This window comes from Thunnus albacares, chromosome 4 (genome assembly GCF_914725855.1).
Source record: "Thunnus albacares chromosome 4, fThuAlb1.1, whole genome shotgun sequence".
Classification (NCBI taxonomy): Eukaryota; Metazoa; Chordata; class Actinopteri; order Scombriformes; family Scombridae; genus Thunnus; species Thunnus albacares.
Genome location: NC_058109.1, coordinates 7,939,517 through 7,958,365, shown reverse-complemented (window position 1 = coordinate 7,958,365; position 18,849 = coordinate 7,939,517). Strand labels below are relative to the sequence as shown.

The following is an 18,849-nucleotide window of genomic DNA, read 5'->3' as shown; positions in this document are numbered from 1 at the left end:
TACAATAAGGGCTTATCCAGGTTTCTGAAACCAGGATATGGTATTGTATAGTAGTCCAAAAACTTGATCAGAACCAGGAAACACACTCATTGTGAGAGACGCTCGTTCATGCTTCTCACAGTGAATCCACTAATAATTGTTTTTATTAATTTAATCATTTTAAAACACAATTCTCCTTTTATTAAGTACAGCAGTGCACAAGCATAGAATAACAAGACATTGTGTTGGGACCCTCATTTAGTTTCCTGTTTGCTCGCATGCTGTGTGTTTGATGGATACTCATAATTTCATCCATGCAGTCGAATTGAGAATATAAGGAGGGAGTGTTGGTCTGATTACTGCTATGGTTGTGTGATTATACTTATCTATTTGTGTCTCTTTTGTGCTGCATGACATGGGGAAACAAGAATTAGAGTTTGAAGCTAGAGACAAGACTAAGACTAAGAGACTCTAAAACCATTTTAGAGTCTACAGCCAGGCTAGAGGCTCTGCTGTTCTTACATACTGATACCAGCAGGAAATGTTTACCATATACACCATAGTTTTGCATGTGAGCATGCTAACATTTAGAATGCTAGCACAAAATTAAAAATACATCTGAGTTTAATGGGAATTCCATTAGCTTCGCATTAGTATTTTCTCATAAACTGGACAAATTACAGTTTTACATGATAATTGCACTAAACGAAAGGTCAGGAGATCACCAAAGTCATTAAGATTCATCATCTGAGCACCATGAATGTATGTACAAAATGCCATGGTAATCCATTCATGAGATATTTCAATCTGGACCAAAGTGAAACAACTGAAAGTTTGACATTGCCATCCCTAGAGCCACAATAGAATGAAGAAAAAAGTAAAACAATTTAAATGGATTACGTTTATGTTTTAAAAATCTAATAATGTTAAAAAGCTAAAAGATTTTGAGCATATGTGTATAGAATTAACCTTATATCATTATGTAGTAACAAAATTATTCCAAATCTTTGTTCTAAATGAAATAAATAATAATTTTGCAGGAAACTTAGTTTCTTTCGTGTGTTGAATGCTCAGACTGTATGTAAAGTCTGTATGTCAAGTCCTTTGTCTATGGTTAAATGTGTGTTAATTTCAGTCAGGCATTCTCTGTAGCGTCACTTGTCCGGGGTCCTCAGACTAGACATTGCCGCGGTGCATCCTGGGTCCTTCCTTTCCATCCCAGACTTTGCTGCAATCATGGGTTCGTCTCAAACTTCAGTCTTAATACCAGATAATTCTCTTTACTGAACGGGTTTTTCACATCAGTGTTGTATATGAAGATCTTATAAACTGTTCTCGATGTGTTTTTGACGGAAAATCTCTACATTGACTGATAAAAGGAGCCGTTTTTACCGCTCTGTTTGTCCGCAACGTGGAGCGGCCATAACGCGTCTCATTCGGCGTGTTAGCACGGTTAGCTTAGCATAGCGGATGGTCCTTCTGCGCTTAATTTGTTGCCGCTCACATTATAATGTTTAGTTAAACTACCATCAAATGTAATAACATTAAGTGTAAATTGAGTTCTGGTGTCCGTAAAAGCTCAGATTGTGACTGTTAGTAAAGCTGGTTCGCTTCGCGCTGAGCAACGAAGCTACATCATGTTGTGTCAGTGTAGTTAACATAAAACTGCAGATTTTGAGGAATATCTGCAATAAAAACACACTGTAGTTCATTTCATGTGAATGTAGGAAATCATGTTTGTCCAATATAGTGAAGTTATCTGCAGTTAATTTCTCCCGTTTAACGGGCAAGAAAATTTTAGTCTTTGAAGTACGAAACTTGACATTTGTACAGACCGTCACTTGCTAATTCTGTTCTTTAATTTGTGCCTTTATGTAGTATTTATTTTAAGGCTTCGCACTGTGTTTTAGTTGTAATTGGTGGGAAAATCGGGACAGACACAAGCCCCATTTATTTATGACCGGCAATGTTAGCCCGATGCCGTTTGTGTTGCTGTAGTTCCAGTTTGTGTCTCGTGTATTGAATTATGATCCAGGCACAGTTAAAGCACAAGTTCACAATGTTTCATGTTTCTATTAAAACAGCCAGGTGCCCAAATTAACATTGAATTAGGTTTCCTCGTTGTAATCATTCCTCCTATTCATACTGCCATTAGAAGATCCCTTCATAATTCACTTGGTGTAACTAACATTGAAAGCACATTTGCAGGGGATCCTTTAATAACCAATATGAACAGGAGGAATGATTACAGCGAGGAAAACCCTTCGCTGGTTCCTGACTGTTTGAAGACAGACTTGAACTATTGTGAACTTATCCATAAGCTAACTACAGCCTTCCAGTATCAGGTTAGGTCTCAATGTTTGGATGCTGTAAATTGTATCATTCTGCCATCAAAGGCAGAGAATCTTTTTGTGCCATATTAAAAAGTTGCGTTTTTTGTTTATCATCACATAATTACCACAAGTTATTTCTATGTTCTGCAGGAGCATTGTGTAGCTTGCAGACACAGCTCTTTCGAAATGAAACAAGGATTTCTTGAATTTCACATTGAACAGAATAACAACAAGATGGCACTCCTATATTGGCTTCAACTAAATTTCCGGTCGCTCTTTTTCTTCCAGGAAAGTGTCGCGGTCTGCGTACAGCCAGGAAGCTCCGTAACCACCGCCGTGAGCAGAAATGGCACGATAAACAGTACAAGAAGGCCCATCTGGGCACAGCCCTGAAGGCCAACCCCTTCGGAGGAGCCTCACACGCCAAGGGCATCGTCCTTGAGAAAGTGTAAGTACCATCTGACTTGCCAAGCTGATATGATGCCTGAGAGGCCCCCTGATCACAAAACACTTCCTGGTACAGGGGCAGAGAGCCAGTCACTTTTAGGAATAGAAAATTGCCCCATTTCATGGTCTTTGATCTTTGCCTCTTCAGATAAAGTAAATCCTTTGGTGGGTTGATTTTAAAAGCATGTTAACTTTATCCAAATCCTCACATTGGGTGTCTCAAACTTAATTTACCCGGGGGCCACTGGTGTGGGTTTTCTTTAGGGGGGTGCTGCTTTTGAAAATCGGGCAGGAAAAAACTCATTGGTCTCTCCATTGTACTAATTGGAAAGTTCTGAAGTGATTGTTGAAATGTTGGTTCTGTGAAAAATTGCATCCTTTGATTCTTTTAGTGTTTGCAGTCTTTTACACTTTCATGTTTTCAGTCTCTGCACTTTCCAGCAGTGTGTTGTGTTCATCTCATAAGAGCTGTCATCAGGGCCACATATGGGATTCTTTTAATTTAATTTTCTTATTTTTTGATAACTGATCTACTGCTGGAGTCACACACTGTAAAAACCAGAGGCAATTAAATTAAAAGCCCCAAAAATACAACTTAAAGTATGTTGGGTATTTACAGAACAGATCTATATGCAACTTGTACAGATGCCCCTTGTTTCCATTGTTAAAGAATGTTGCGTGTTTTCCCTCTACAGTGGTGTGGAGGCTAAGCAGCCCAACTCTGCCATCAGGAAATGCGTGAGAGTTCAGCTCATCAAGAACGGCAAGAAGATCACCGCCTTCGTCCCCAATGACGGTTGCCTCAACTTCATCGAGGTAAACGCCAACGCTGCACACATGATTTGAAAAAAAATCAATCAAAAACAGTCAAGCACCAGTGGTGCTACAGTCAAAGAGCAGGTTTCTGTAAAGAATCTGCAGCAGAGAAATTAAGCTAAAAGCCAACCAGAGTCGGGTAGAACTGAAACTAGTGCTTGTCTGAATGTGTAGATGTCTGGTTTTATAATCAACATTCAGTGTTGCCCCTCCAGAGACCCCCTGCCCCTCCTGAAAGAAACAAAATGTTTATTTAAATAATTTATGTCCACATGTTAATATAAGTGCAATAAAAGCTTCACAAGTAAAAAGCCAACAAGAGTAGTTAATGTAACCCTTGAAAAGATGGACAGAAAACAACGCCGAACACCTGAAATTCAGGCCAAAATAGCAAATATTAGTCTTTAAAGCAGTAAGGAGCAAGTGTAGCAGAGAGAGCTGAGAGTATAGCTGTTAACAGTACAGTGTTTGCACAGTTTAGGCTAGGCTAGGCCAGACCCTGGGTTAGCAAGAATGGGTTAGCCTAACGTGACCAGGCTCACTTAAGGTGGACCGGCTATTCTCATCTTAGTGACAATCTCATCCACTCCTACAGACCCCCCGCCCCTTGTCCAAATTGTCAATTTTCACATATTGTCCTTTTTTAATATGAAATTTGTCACATGAGATTAGTTAGCTCCGCTCTCACTTGGTATTGACACCCTTTTTCTCTCTTCCTTTTCTTCTCCCTCCTCTGCTGCCGGACCTGCAGGAGAACGATGAGGTTCTGGTGGCAGGATTTGGACGTAAAGGTCACGCCGTGGGTGACATTCCTGGAGTTCGTTTCAAGGTGGTCAAGGTGGCCAATGTGTCCCTGCTGGCTCTCTACAAAGGCAAGAAGGAGAGACCTAGGTCATAAACAGTTGTGGCAGAAAATCAAATAAACATGTTTTCAATTACAGTTTGGTTGTCTTGTGTTTTCATTGAATTCTTTGTTACTCACAAGGAGATATTCAGATTTCCCTGAAGGACTTGTAGGACTTTGAAAGCATGAAAAGTGTTCCAGTCACTCACATATTGTAATTGCTTAAAGTCAGCAAAAATGTTTGGTGCACAAAGTTCTTATTGGTATTAGTTGGAAGCCTCTGGCTGAAAGGTTCATGTTACTCACAGAGCCAAGAGACTAATACTCAGTGTAATTACATTTAAAGGTATTTTTTTATTTAATAACTTGTGCACAAGATTTTACAGAAATCTCTCTGGTCTTTTGTCCATCTGTAGAAAAGAGATCCAAAGCTTCAAAAGGTGTAAAGTGCAGATGTTCCATCAATGTCAACAGCTGTAATGATTTAAAACTGAAACACAGTTGATCCATCAGATAAACATGAGATGGAAGAATGAAAAACATGCTACATCGTGTCCTGATGGTGAAGTCGCTCTGTCATATTGTTACCGTGGTCCCAGGATGCATTGGAGGCTGTTCACAAGCAGCCTGAACCTCAGCTGCCATATTTTGTTTTACGTTGATCAGTTGAGCAGTCTGACAGGAAATAAAATAACATGCACTTTATGTTGCCTATTTGATGCAAAGTTCAGGTAAACCTGCACTGAATAGGCCTTTTTCACTTTCACAATCACAGACTTGTGATAGTAGGAAGTACAGGTGTTACTGACATTAATGATGGCTTGTTTCTAATGTCTCAGTGAGTCAGTATGTACAACACCAAAACCCTGAAACTGAAGCAGCTAAACGGGATTCAATCATCATTAATTGTATTACTTACATCTGTGCTTTTTCTATTGTGACATGTCAAAATGTGTCCTACAAAAACTGCCTATAGGGGTGGCTTTAAACGTAAAAATATATCATTAAATGACTGTATATTGGAGTAATTAAACTGACTGAATGTTTTGAGGAAATAAAATAGACTGCAGCCTGTCTTTCCCTCAGTTTCCCTCTCTCTGCCTTCATTTGTCCTAACTTGAATTACAAAATGGGCAACTGTTCCAAGACCCCAAAAGTCTGAGGTTCATTGCATTTCAATTTGATTAAATGCAAATTTCTAATGAAAACTTGCACCATTAAAATTAAGTTAAACTAAGGCAGATTTTGCATTAACATGTAATTTTGTGGAGCTGCCTTATTATTCCTGTTGTGTCAGACTCTGGTTTTAAGACCTTGAAGACGAGGGACCAGTACAGGAGGAGGACCGCTGCTCGTTGGATTCTGGGCCAGTGATGCTGTGTGTACTGAACAGGAAACTGAAGGTGATAACTGGTACATACAATGCACAGGTTAATAAACCTGGAGTGCAGGTGTATCAACGATTTATACTAACCGTGATCCATTCTGCAGTGTCCCTCAGCTGTCTGCAGCAATAAACTACATATATTTAGCTGGAGGGGGTAAATATAGTAACAGGTATCTGATCCCCAGTCCTCCCAGCCAGAGCGCTGCAGTGTAACAGCTGAATCATGGAGCTCTGAGGCGTCTGAGCCTTTTGTTCCTGAAGAATTTATACACTTTTATGACACCTTTCTAAGACACATATCTACCTACATCTTATGGGTAAGTTTTGTGTATATATTTGGAGTCTCTGCTGTTTTAAAGACAGTGTGGAAGATCAGGGAACTGCCACACACTCACTGATGGAACCCATGTGAATGTGCAGCTCTGGTTTCAGTCAAACAGGTCAGAGACCTTCTTCACTTCAACAACAACAGATCCTTTTTAAATCTCCAGGGACGCCATAGTGGATTAGAGGGAACCAAATAAACAACTCAAGACGCAACCAAAAGGTAAAGAGTAAAGTGTTTTCATCTGTCTGTTTATTGTTTTTTACTGTTTATTGTTTTTCAAGTCTGTCTTAAAACAACAGTCAGGAACTAAAATGAACAGTGAAATAGGTTTTGCTTGCTGTAATCTTTCCTCCGGTTCATGCTGACCAGTAGAAGATCCTTTCTTAATGCACTTTCAGTGTAAGTGATAGGACATGATTCAAAGTCCTTGTTTTGTGCAAAAATATATTGAAAAGTTTATCCAAAGCGTACCTGAGGCTTCAATAGTCCAAATTAGTGAAATTATGTCTTTTTAGTACAAAATTCACTCTTTGTGTTTTTCTGTTGAGCATTTAATTTTTAATTTTTGTTTTTTCATTTTAAATGCACTGATTTGGCTTTGCTGAGACTTTCCAGGATGCTATTCCAAAGACAAACAACACTTTATTTACAACTTCGTGACAACAGTTTGAGGAAGGTCTTCTCTCGTTTCAACATGACAGTGTCCCCGTGCACAAAGATGGGTGCATAAAGAAATGATTCTCCCAGTTTGATGTGGAATAGATTGACTGACCTGCACAGAGTTCTGACATCAACCCCATCAGGCATATTTGGGATGAACTGGAACACCAACTGTTAGCCACACCTTATCTCCAAACATCAGTGTTGGACCTCACTATGCTCTTGTAGCTGAAGGGGAGCAAATCTCTGCAGCCAGGCTCCAAAATCTTCCCAGAAGTGGAGGCTGTTATAGCAGCAGAGTAGCTCCCATGTTCATATATCACATATCCTGCAATCTTCAGACGTCCACATACTTTTGGCCATTAGTGTACATGCTGTACTGCAGAATCCTCCAACCTGCTGATCACAAACATCAGTGAAATATGTCTTCATGAATGTCTTTTTTTTTTAACAGAGCCAGGAACCTTTGTGAGGACGACATGGATTTCAGGCGAGTTGGATTCGGGATGGAGGATGAGGATGATGAAGACGATGCAGCTACTCAGTACATGATTGAACAGAGTTTGCTGGAGATCAACAAACAGAAGGAAACCCACAGAGACTCCACAACACGAGACAGCAGGAGGTCAGTCTAACAGACACCAGAGTTAAAAAACATTTTCTTCAGCTGCTCGGTTCGTCTCACTGTCCTCCAGATTTGATCTCGTTAGATCGTTAGAAGTATTTGCAATTTTTCAGTCTTCTTAATTTTTTATTCAGTATAAACAAGAGAACAAATCTATGAGGCCCAGAAACTGACGAAAGGCAGTTAAAGATGATCAGACAAGTCAAAAATATAACTGCAACAGAGATATAATTACAACGGAGTGTAAAAAGAAATCTAAGGCTTTATACTTTTCCTTTAACCTCCAATCAGTTGTTCTTTTCTTTTACTAATTAAAACTGTAAACTGTAAAACTGTAGTGTGGATGTTTTCTAGCCTTTATCCTTTTGCTCCATTATTATTCCCAGCAGGCAGAGCTCTCAGATGACCTCCAATGTTCAGTTTCACAGAGTTTTCTTAGATTTAGTGTTTGATATTTTTAACATTGTCAGCGATCTTCTTTCCTTGCAGCTCAGGGCCAGACACTGCAGACAGCAGCACCATCTTTACTGCAATAAGACAAGGTGAGGGGGGAAGGGGGGGGGGGGGGGGGGGGGGGTTATATTTGTAACAAGGTGAACGCTTCTGTTGTGATTTACTATTAAAACATAAAATTTAAACTATCTGATTATTTACATTTTCAGGTTCTCTCAGAAGAGTTTTGGTGGTGGTTAATATGACTCAATGGTTTTCTTGCTTAGTTTTTGATTGTTACCTGTTTATTTCTTTTCAATTGTCTTTTAATTGTCTCTACACTGCTCATGGATGTCTCTTAATATATAGTTTACTGTCATCCTTTATTAGTAGGTTTATTTCTAAAGCCCATATATGTGTAACTTTTCAACATATGAAAATGTCTGACTTTGGCGTCTCCTAGTGGTGATATAAAAACACAGCAACATACACTTCTACACCATGAAGTCCTTTACAAATTAAGCATATTAATGAACGGTGTTATTATTTGTGGCCAAACAAGATATGCTTGAATTAATTAATTAATTAATACATTTTATTTATCATGTTATGGCCCCTTTACAACACATCAATACTCACGATACAGTGAACAGCTTCCACATGTGTTTGTCACATATCAGTCCAGATGATCTATTAATACAGTAAAAAGCTAAATTAACCCCTTTCTGATACTGAAGGTTTTCTTCCTGAACCACCATCAACTCAATAAACATGTTGCCAACTCGAAGGTTCCTTTGTCAAACTACTTTTCAGATGATGCAAGTTATTCATGTCCAGCACCTCACTTGTATCCTTAATACCATTAAAAATCACAAAATTTCCAGTACAAAAGGCAAATGACACTCAGATTTGACTTTTCTCTTCTAAAGCAGCAGACCAACTTGCTTGCTTACATTTATTTAGCTGTCATTGTTAACTATTAAGTACAATTACACTCCAGCACCTCCTGTTTTTCATTATCACATTATCACAACAAACCTTTTCAGATTATGTTCCTTGTAAAACATAGCAGGACTAACGGTAGCTAATAAATTGGCCAACTAAGTCTCAGTTCTTTTTTTGTTCTTTTTTTTTTATTGGTGATACTGTTAACAAGACATAGTGGAAAGGAAAAAAAAAAGACAAATCAAGCAAATAGACAAACAAACAAACAAACAAAAATAATGACAAACAACAGCAATGACAACATCATATTACAATGAAAAAGATAGTAAACATAGAGAGCAACTAAGCAATATGGATTGATTGTGGGAAAAGGGAAGAGTGAATGAAAGTGAGAAAAGGAGAGTGAGAGAGGAGGGGGAGAAAGAAAAAGTAAAAAGTGAGAGTGTTAATAATTATTATAATAATAATAATGATAATTATAACAATACAACAATATATAGTAATAATAATAATAGTCTTGTTTGATAGTATACTGTGGCAGAGGCAGCCACAATAACAGCACAATGGGTTAAATAATTAGATATTTATATTCATTTATATCAATTTATATCTATTTGAGTTTATATTAATTAAATTAAATTAAGTCTCGGTTCTGATCTTTTGGGAAACTATATCTCCAAACTCGTCACACCACCATGAGTCTGTTTTTGATAGAGGGACGTTTCACAGATATGAGTGAAGGGTACGTTTGTGGCAACATCACACATCTTTAACTTTTAACTCTGGAAAAAGACAAAAAACTGCAACTGCAAAGACTGAGACCTGAATCAATTAATAGTATAATAAAGTGGCTGTACTGTTATAATTTAATAACTTATAACTCCTCTTTAAACAGCCTTGTTGCTTTAGTCTTTTGGAGGAGTGCTAATCCTTTCAGGTGTCCGATACAGGAAGAATTTTTAGGGGTTCAGATTTTGGTTGATGTGGGCTGAGATTCAGCTCCATGCAGAAAGCATCACTGTACAGAGTGAGATAGCCATGTGTGTTAGATTTAAACTGTCTGTCTATCCAATCACCAGGTAATGAGAAGCTCCTGAAGGAGTTATGTGTTGGACAGAAAGATAAGTTTTTAGAGACAGACAGCAGAGGTTGGACTCCTCTCCATGAAGCAGCAGCTCAGAAAAACTACAACATCCTGGAGCTCACATTCAAAGGTTTATATCGGCTTTACACTGATTCTGCACCAGTCTCACATTAACATAAAACACAATTAATTAAACAAACATGTGATGAATGATAAATTAAACAGTATATCCTGTTCTCCAGCTGCAGGCTCACGCTCTGTGGAGCTTCAGACCCTCCGTGGTCAGACTCCTCTCTTCCTGGCTGTAGAACAGGGTCTGATAGAAAACGCCTCCTTCCTCCTTAAAAACGGAGCTCGGCCGGACATCCAGGACCAAGAGGAGGACACACCACTGTTTGTAGGTAGGCTGACCAACATTTCTCCCCTTCAAAAAACCTGTTCAGTCATTGGGGCCAAAGAAGAGATTTCCTTTTCTGCTACTTCACAGTTTGGTCTGTAGCCTATTTTAAACCTTTTTAGTTCATTTTTGAACAGATCAGGGCACAATATCAAATACATCTCAACCAAATTATTATCTTTTTCTTTATTTTAACACACAGCACCCCACCTATGGAAACTGTCATCTAAACATAAACATTGTGGGTGATCAAACTACTGAGTAGTTAAAAAGCAGATGTAGATGCTTCTGTATAGGTCACAAGTACGGAAGATTTAAACTGCCAAACTGAACAAATCAAACAAAGAAATAAAATGAAAAACAATATACATTATAACATGTATTTCCTTTTTATGTATGCATCTACTGTGCCATGGTTACATTTAAAAAACATATGTAAAAGGACAATTATTTAGTTTATTAGCTTATTAAATTGTTTTTAAATGTAACATGAATTTTCCACACCACATTAAAATCAAATCACGACACTTTCATCATGAGGCGATGCAGGGAAGATTTTTCTTTTTGGAGATGGAGATGCATCATCCATGCCAAAATGAAAAAGAATCAACTGTCCAATCACAGCTTTTGGAGGCAGGACCATGGGCATAGTTGGCAGCCATGACATATGAAAGATTAAAAAAATGCCTAAATGTATTATCTATCGTCCCGTCTCTTTGTAGCCATCCGTTCAGACCGCGCTGACCTGGTGACGATGCTGCTCCTGCAGGGCTCTAGGGTGAACCAGCTTGGTCGCCACGGCCGCTGCCCCCTCCATGAGGCCGCTCAGCTGGGCAAAGCACCGATGGTGAATATGCTGCTGCAGGCCGGAGCACAACCAGACCCTCGAAGCCACTACGGACTCACGCCGCTGGCACTCGCCTCTCAAGCAGGACACCTGGAGGTGGTGGAGACTCTACTGAGGAGAGGTGAGAGAGGAGGGATGTTTCTATAGTAGGCTTTACTTTCTGCCAAGGGCTTAATTTACTACTTGAACACTGTCTTTACCGATTTTTATTATTAGAGATCTTGTCTTTATGAGAGACAGTATCTATTTGCATCTTTACTAAGCTTTGTCCTTCAATGCCATATCTGTGATTGATGTTAAATTCTATTCTTTTTAGGAGAATATTGACTGTAATATAGGAATATACATTTTCTTTTTTTGGATTTCTTAACCCAAAAAAATCATACGGAGTAATTTTTCCAGCCCTGGTGGAGTAAGATTTGGATTTTACCTGGCAAAACTTACTCATATGGTGTGGAAAAAAGCAGGTGGGACAGGACATAACATTGGCAGGGTTATAAATATCAACTTTGGAAGCTAGCATGGCTAATGGGCAAACAGCAGCAGTCCTCAAGTTCTTCTCTACTGGTTGTTTTATTTCACCTGCAGTTCTAAAAACAGCAAGAGAAACATTAATCAAACTCCGTCTCTCAAACTGGCTGGATGTTGGAGAGCCTTGTGATTTTGCGTGTCAAAGTTCAATCAGTCAATCCTTTAGATGATCCCTTCATAATACACTTACAATGTAAGTGATGGAGGACAAAATCCACAGTCCTCCTTCTGTGCAAAAATGTATTTTAAAGTTTATCTGAAGCTTATAGGAAGCTTCAGATAAACTTTTAAATGCATTTTTGCACAAATGTGGATTTTGGCCCCCATCACTTACATTGATAGCACATTTGAAGGGGATCTTTTAACAGCCAGTATGAACAGGAGGAATGATTACAGCGAGGAAAACCTCTTTCAGTGTTCATGTGGACACCTGACTGTTGTTTTAAGACACACTTGAAAAATTGTGAACCCGTCCTTTAATCATCCTCAGGGGCAGGAGGAGGTATTAAAGGATAGGTTGACAAGTTCTGTTGCCGTGACGATGTGAGTGTGTTGTTTACATGTCGTGTGTTCCTCAGGAGCGGATGTCCTATCCCAGGCACAGGATGAGGCGTCTATCTTGTACGAGGCGTCTGCGTCTGGAGATCCAGCTATCATCAGTCTGCTGCTGGAATACGGAGCGGACGCTGACGTTCCCAAACTCACGGGACACATGCCGATCCACCGAGTCGCTCACAGAGGACACCTGCAGTAAATGTTAAATCAGATTCTTTCCTTCAATGTAAAAACATTATTTGTTTAAGGTGTGAGGTGTGAAAGATGTGGGCATTTACCAGACAGAGAGGGTCTGATTAAAGATGTTATGCTGCAAGTTGCATTGTGGGAAATGTAGGATTCAGTATTTTTGGAGCTTGTGCCATTCTAGACACTGAGAGTCAGGATATCTCAGAGAAAATATGTCTCTCACATGTCCTCTAACTTCATGGAAGTGCAATACTGAACCACTTGAGTTCCCTGTTAAGTGTGGTATTTGAGTAAATGCATGTACAGTAGTTATTTTATGTCTTCTGTTATCAACTGTTTACTTTTAAGCAAATATTTTACATGTTGACAAACATGTCAAACATCACGTGTGTATTTTTGTGTCCTTCAGAGCTCTGAAGTTGCTGATTCCAGTAACGACTATGGCAGAAGTAAAGGACAGCGGGATGAGTCCTCTACACTCTGCTGCTGCAGGAGGACACACTCACTGTATCAAGGTCTGTGTGTGTGTGTGTGTGTGTGTGTGTTATCAACCATGATTGCAAACATTTTGAAAGAAGTCTTTTTAAGTCAGTTATTTTTCATGGTTGTGATGTGATGTGAGTCTCTGATCTGTTAATTGATCATAGGCCTACAGTATGATAATCAATAGTTGTCCCCGCTGATGAATCAGATCCTGATGCATCTTGTCTCCTTATCAATGTATTTACTTCTGTAGATGATGTCATATGTGACTTTTGTTGTGTGATATGATGTCAAATTTGTGATTTGAGACTTAATATCATAAATAAAACTGACTTGTCTTAACTAACTCCTCCACAGTGGAGCGTGCAGCAGCTATAAATTCACTTTCAGCCTGTGTAACTGCTATATGCCGTCTTAACATAAATTCAACAACACGTCTCTGTATTTTAATCTTATTATTTTAATTACATTAAGATTAATTTAATTTAATATAATTTATTTAAAACCTCAGGGAGAACCCTCATTTTCAATGGTACTGAGGCTTATTAGTGATCACATCTCAATTTAACAACAACTACCTTCTCCCGACTCCCATCAGGTCTTGCTGGATGCAGGTTATGACCCCAACTACATGCTCCATCCCTGGATTCGCCGTAGCTACGACGACGAGAGGAAGTCGGCGCTCTTCTTTGCTGTTTCCAATAACGACCTGTCATCAGCCAAAGTGCTGCTGGAGGCTGGAGCCATGACCAACCAAGACCCTGTTAAATGTCTGCAGGTAGCCATGTGTGTGTTTATGTGTGTGTGTGTGTGTGTTACAATATCAACACATCATCATGTCCTAAAGCAGGGAGAAAGTCCCTTTAAAGGAAAAAGGAAAAGGAAACTAGTTCTAGACATATCAAACCATTCATGTGACAAAGAAGAGATCTAATTTATTGTTAATCTGATTTTATTGATGAAATACTTAATACACAGGTGTAAAAGAGTGTTTTTAAATTAATTATCTTCAAATATCAAAGATTTAAAAGAAGAACCATCGCCAAACACAAAGAAATAGTTTAACATTGGGTGTCAGTGAGTTATTTTTCATTCTGAGAGTGAGACGTTCACATCGATATTAACCTCATGTCTGTGTGTTCAGTACAGAGCTGGAGTCAGGACGTGATTAGCCTAGCTTAGCATAAAGACTGGCCAGGTGCAGTGAGGTTGCCAGGTTGGTGCCATCATGTCTGTACAGAGACCAAAACAAAAACTTCACACTGTTAGTATTAGTGCTGGTGGATGGATACACTGTTCTTCGTCTAGAAATAGTTACGCCAGAGATGGCGATGTTGGTTAGTCCACCACTTGATCCCTGTGTGAAAAAAAACACCTCCAGAAGACCCTGTTTCTGATCCATTGACTGTGTCTTTAAGGTTGCGCTGCGTTTGGGCAATTATGACTTGATCAACCTATTGCTGAAGTTTGGAGCCAATGTCAACTATTACTCCAGAATAAACACGACACACTTCCCCTCAGCCCTGCAGTACGCCCTCAAAGACGAGGTAAACTGCTGTTCTTCTTATCGCTTTACAAAAACATTTCTTCAGATTTACAGACGTCACTGGAATCGACAGCTTTAGTGACTTTTACTTGATATTATTTCAGTAAGTACACTCATGACTGTTTGGGAGGAAAGCTGTTCTCGTTTTTAATCTTGCCTGTCATATGTGGGTTAGGTGATTCTCAGGATGCTGTGCAACTATGGTTACGATGTGGAGCGCTGCTTTGACTGTCGCTACGGCAACGGCTCACATGTTCCTGAGGACTACGAGGGATGGACCAACACAGTGATCAAAGACACCATGGTAACGAACAGGGCCGTGTCCACACCAGTTTAACTAGCTAGATCCTAAAAGCAGAATAAAGTGATTTTTGGCCACATTGGGGCATCAGAACAAGTTGAAAACACAACTTTGACATATTATCATGTTAGCAAACAGCTGCCTATTTCCACATCCAGCAGTTACGGAGCAACATTATCATTCATTTGGAGTTGTGTTTCTGTCCACCTGAAGAATGTAAGTCCAATATTCACTCTCTTTTAGCTCTGTTTTTGGTCTCCACCAACTCCTGAGGGAAATATCTGGCTCTTTAGCTGCCTTCTGTGGCTGAAAACTGCATTATGAGATCGCTGAGGGTGAACTAAAACAGTTAAGTTAGCTAATATTGCACCCTGTTGGCACTGGAGAGGGGCGGGAGAGAGGCGAGGCACTCAGGAGCGCACATAAACGTCACATCCGGGATTTTCCCGGCAAAACTGTCCCAAGTCCTTTATGGGCAACAGAGAGAATCAATGAAGATCTTATGTTATTATTTTTTCACACTCTATTGATAATTTTAGTTAATTTTTGAATGTTATAAACTAAACTATAATTCTTACATATTGAACCTTTAACGTTGGAAGATTTTAACCTGCAGGTGGCGCCTGATGAGAAGTCAGAGTGTCACCACAGTAACTGAGATTTGTTCTCTGGAGACCATGAATGTCTGTACAAAATTTCAGACAAATAATAAAATATATGCCATCTTTAATTTTAACTTCCTGTCTGTACTGCTGTTACACTTCTATTGGAAAACAAAGTCTCGACCATCATCTGTATGAAATCACCTCTCGCTGCACATCTGTTAATTTAATTCCTCTCTTCCCTTAATGTTTGTGAACATTATTTACTGTTTCATTCATAATTTCAATCATTCAGTCATGTCAGAACATGAGAGGAATGATGTGGAGTTAATTCACAGGTGTAACTGTTCACCATTTTGAACTTTACACTGTAAAACACTTCTGTTGAACATCTGTCTGTCTGTCTGTCAGTGCAGTTCTGCGAGGTGATCACCCTCTCCTGGCTGAAGCACCTCTCAGGTCACATAGTTCTCATCTTGTTGGACTACGTGAATCATGTGACCTTGTGCTCCAAGCTGAAGGCGGCTCTGATGGAGCAGCGACAGTGGCCCGACATCTGCAAGCTGCAAGGTGAATGAAATTACACTTTTATCAACTTCTGCACCGACAGAAAGAGACAAATGAGAAACAGGAACAGCTACAGCCAGTTAATCTTCCTCTCCATGTTTTCTCCTCCTCCTCCTCCTCCTCCTCCTCTTCAGAGAACGCCCGCTGTCTGCAGCATCTCTGTCGTCTGCGGATCCGTCGTTGTCTCGGTCGTCTTCGTCTCAGATCATCTGTCTTCATGAGCTTCCTGCCGTTGCCAGGACGACTGAAGGACTACGTCCAGTACCGGGAGTACGACCTGTACGGCCTGCAGAGCAACACACGCAGACTATCAATATCGAGATAACAAATCAATATCAAGATCATTCAAAGAAATTATTGTATAAGAACACATAATCAATCATAAGTCACTTTTCTGGTTTGTTAACCCACATCATACACATATAAGAGTAAAAGACAAAACCTGTTTTTCTATTTTATTGTATTTTCTTTTCTTTCTTTGGTTGTATAAAATTATAAAGCCAAACATTATCTGAAAGTAAAACCACCCACGACAAATAATCTTCCCTTATTTGTTTCAAATATATATTTTTATACTTTATTTTATTATCAGCTTTGGCAACAGAAACGTGTATCACAGATTGTAAATGATAATTTATTCCTCTGCTTGTTATCTTTTCATAATTTTGACACTAAACATCTGTACAGACCAGAGTGGCATCACTTTTAATTTTAAAGTTCATATATTCTTTTATCATTTCATTTGAGTTCATAATTTTTAATAATTGATTGATCTCAACACTTCATTTTTGACCTTAAAACAGCAGTTGACAAAACAATCTCCTCTCATGTTCCCTTTACTCACCTTATATTTGCCTTGTTCTCCATGTTTCCTGTTCTCATGTGTCAAACTTTAAATATTTCTGAGCACTTTTAGTACTTCAGGACAAGACTGTGTGAAACAGCAAATTATCAAACAATCAGTGAGTCCATGTGTTTGTGCTTCCAACATATGATATCTGAACTACAGTATGTTATGAACTTTGCTTCAGATATTCATTGTTCACAGAGGATGATTCCTTTTTATTGTGATGAATCTCTGACTTTGCTCTATTGTACTGTCTGGACAAATCTTTCCACTTGTGCACAAGAAATATGGTAAAAAATAAACAAGAGAATGAATAAAATTCTTACACAACACAAAGCCCTACTGAGAAGTGTGTAGTAGTAGTACTAGTACTAGTAGTAGTAGTAGTAGTAGAAGTACAGGTTTTAACATTAGTATTAAAGTAGCAGCCAGTGCTTGAATGAGTAGAAAAGTTTAATCCTCTAAACTAACAGCCTGCATGGCAGCACAAGCAGCATTTAGGGACACAAATTATGTGAAAAATGATTCATTTGACGGCACAAATTACTATTTTGTGGGACATCATTGCAGCCAACCTCCTAACCATAATTAGTGAAATGAAAGTGGAGAATATAATTACATGAGGCACAGTGTTGTTTACTTTTTTTGGTTCAAAATTATTTTTTTACTCTTTTACTCTCAGTTTATTTACTTTGATCTGGCTCAAAACTATCGAGTCAAATCTGATTCCATGTTTAGTGTGAATGTGTAAAAATAGTTTAGAGACACTAATGAAGAAACAGAAGTCTGATGTGTGGATCAAAACCAGCTTTAGATCATGTAACAGAATACAAGTTGGTACCTTTAGATGTAACTTGTTTGTCCTCTGACTGTCCAGCTGCCAAAATCCAGATGAGAGAAGCTGATCAATATGTTGATCATCTGGGTCGCCTTCAGTTCTACTGTGCACTCAGCAATATGAGCGTTTTGGACTTTATTTGCCCCGAGTTTCGCTTGTCAGGCAACAAACAGGCTGCTAATGTCTGACTTGTGGAGGTTGTTTGGAAGAACGATTTTCCTGCATATTTTTCAGGTTAAATAAAATGTACATGATGTTTTTATTTACAGACAATATTCTCCAGAAACAATGCTGGAATCTAATATAATTTGTCATTTTAAAGCAAAAATGTCAAATATTTACTGGTACCAGCTTGTTAAATGTGAAGATTGTCAGTTTTCTTTGATAGTAAACTCAACATCTTTTTGACTGCTGGTCAGACAAAACAAGCCATCTGAATATTTTAATTTGGGCTTCACTAGTTTCTGACAGTTTATATACTGTACAATCAATCGATTATTAAAGAAATAGTTGTCAAACCTATTAATGATGAAAATAATAGTTGGTTGCAGCCTTACACTGCTTCTATGATGGATTAATGCTGCCTTGCCCTCAGATTTCTGTGTTTTAATTTGATAAAACACAACTTAACACCAAATGAGCTCAATATAAACTTATTAATGTCTTAATTTCCTCCTTCAAACCAGGACCACGAGATGGATGACGTGTCATAGCTGATGTTGTATTTCAGTGGTGCAAATTCTTAACAATTCAATTAATCAAATTATGAAGGCCTGAATGATGCAGAATAAACCAGAGCATGTGTTGCTCCTGGAGGTCTGAAGCTGCAGCCACAAAAAAAAAAAAAAAAAACTGTTATTTGTGAATGTTGATGAAATGAGTCGAGTCACACTGAAGTCACAGAGTTTATTTTGACCCCTGCAGGAAGATTCTGAGAGAAAAATAAGCTTTAAAGATTGAATACAAGATTAAATGATTCAGGATGAATATTTTTTACATCTTTCTACACAACAACAGTAACGTTCAGGGTCTCATCCAGCTGCTGATGTTTTGTTTTTTTGTTTTTTTTTTAAAATCAGCTCTGAAGTTTGTAAAGATTTAACTTTGTGTAGGAGAGGTGTCTGTTTTTCACGCATGCATGTGACTGACTGCTGGTGATGTGCATTCAGGCTGTTAGCATGTGATCAGCATAAATGATATACAGTAAGCTTACCCTGTTAGCATGAACTGCATGTGTGTGTGTGTGTGAGTTATTAGTCATGTTTA

The 18,849-nt window shown here is 38.7% G+C and overlaps 2 protein-coding genes across 5 annotated transcripts; both read left to right on the top strand.

Annotated features, from left to right (window-relative positions):
* The first annotated feature begins 1,113 nt into the window (after positions 1-1,113).
* Positions 1,114-4,515, top strand: rps23 (ribosomal protein S23). The gene is made up of 4 exons (XM_044349592.1): positions 1,114-1,219; positions 2,601-2,760; positions 3,455-3,575; positions 4,327-4,515. The coding sequence occupies exons 1-4, from the start codon at positions 1,216-1,218 to the stop codon at positions 4,471-4,473; spliced, it is 432 nt and encodes a 143-aa protein (XP_044205527.1). The 5' UTR covers positions 1,114-1,215; the 3' UTR covers positions 4,474-4,515.
* Positions 4,516-5,975: 1,460 nt separating this feature from the next.
* Positions 5,976-17,070, top strand: LOC122981072 (dynein axonemal heavy chain 12-like). Of its 4 annotated transcripts, none has more exons than XM_044349590.1 (14): positions 5,977-6,123; positions 6,298-6,353; positions 7,249-7,419; positions 7,909-7,961; positions 9,876-10,010; positions 10,123-10,281; positions 11,000-11,245; positions 12,234-12,405; positions 12,809-12,914; positions 13,481-13,660; positions 14,301-14,429; positions 14,604-14,732; positions 15,748-15,901; positions 16,033-17,070. In XM_044349590.1, the coding sequence occupies exons 3-14, from the start codon at positions 7,274-7,276 to the stop codon at positions 16,221-16,223; spliced, it is 1,800 nt and encodes a 599-aa protein (XP_044205525.1). In that variant the 5' UTR covers positions 5,977-6,123; positions 6,298-6,353; positions 7,249-7,273; the 3' UTR covers positions 16,224-17,070. The 4 variants fall into 4 exon arrangements, with proteins under 4 accessions (XP_044205526.1, XP_044205525.1, XP_044205524.1 ...); XM_044349589.1 differs by having other exon boundaries at positions 6,239-6,353; XM_044349588.1 differs by having other exon boundaries at positions 6,227-6,353.
* Positions 17,071-18,849: the final 1,779 nt, after the last annotated feature.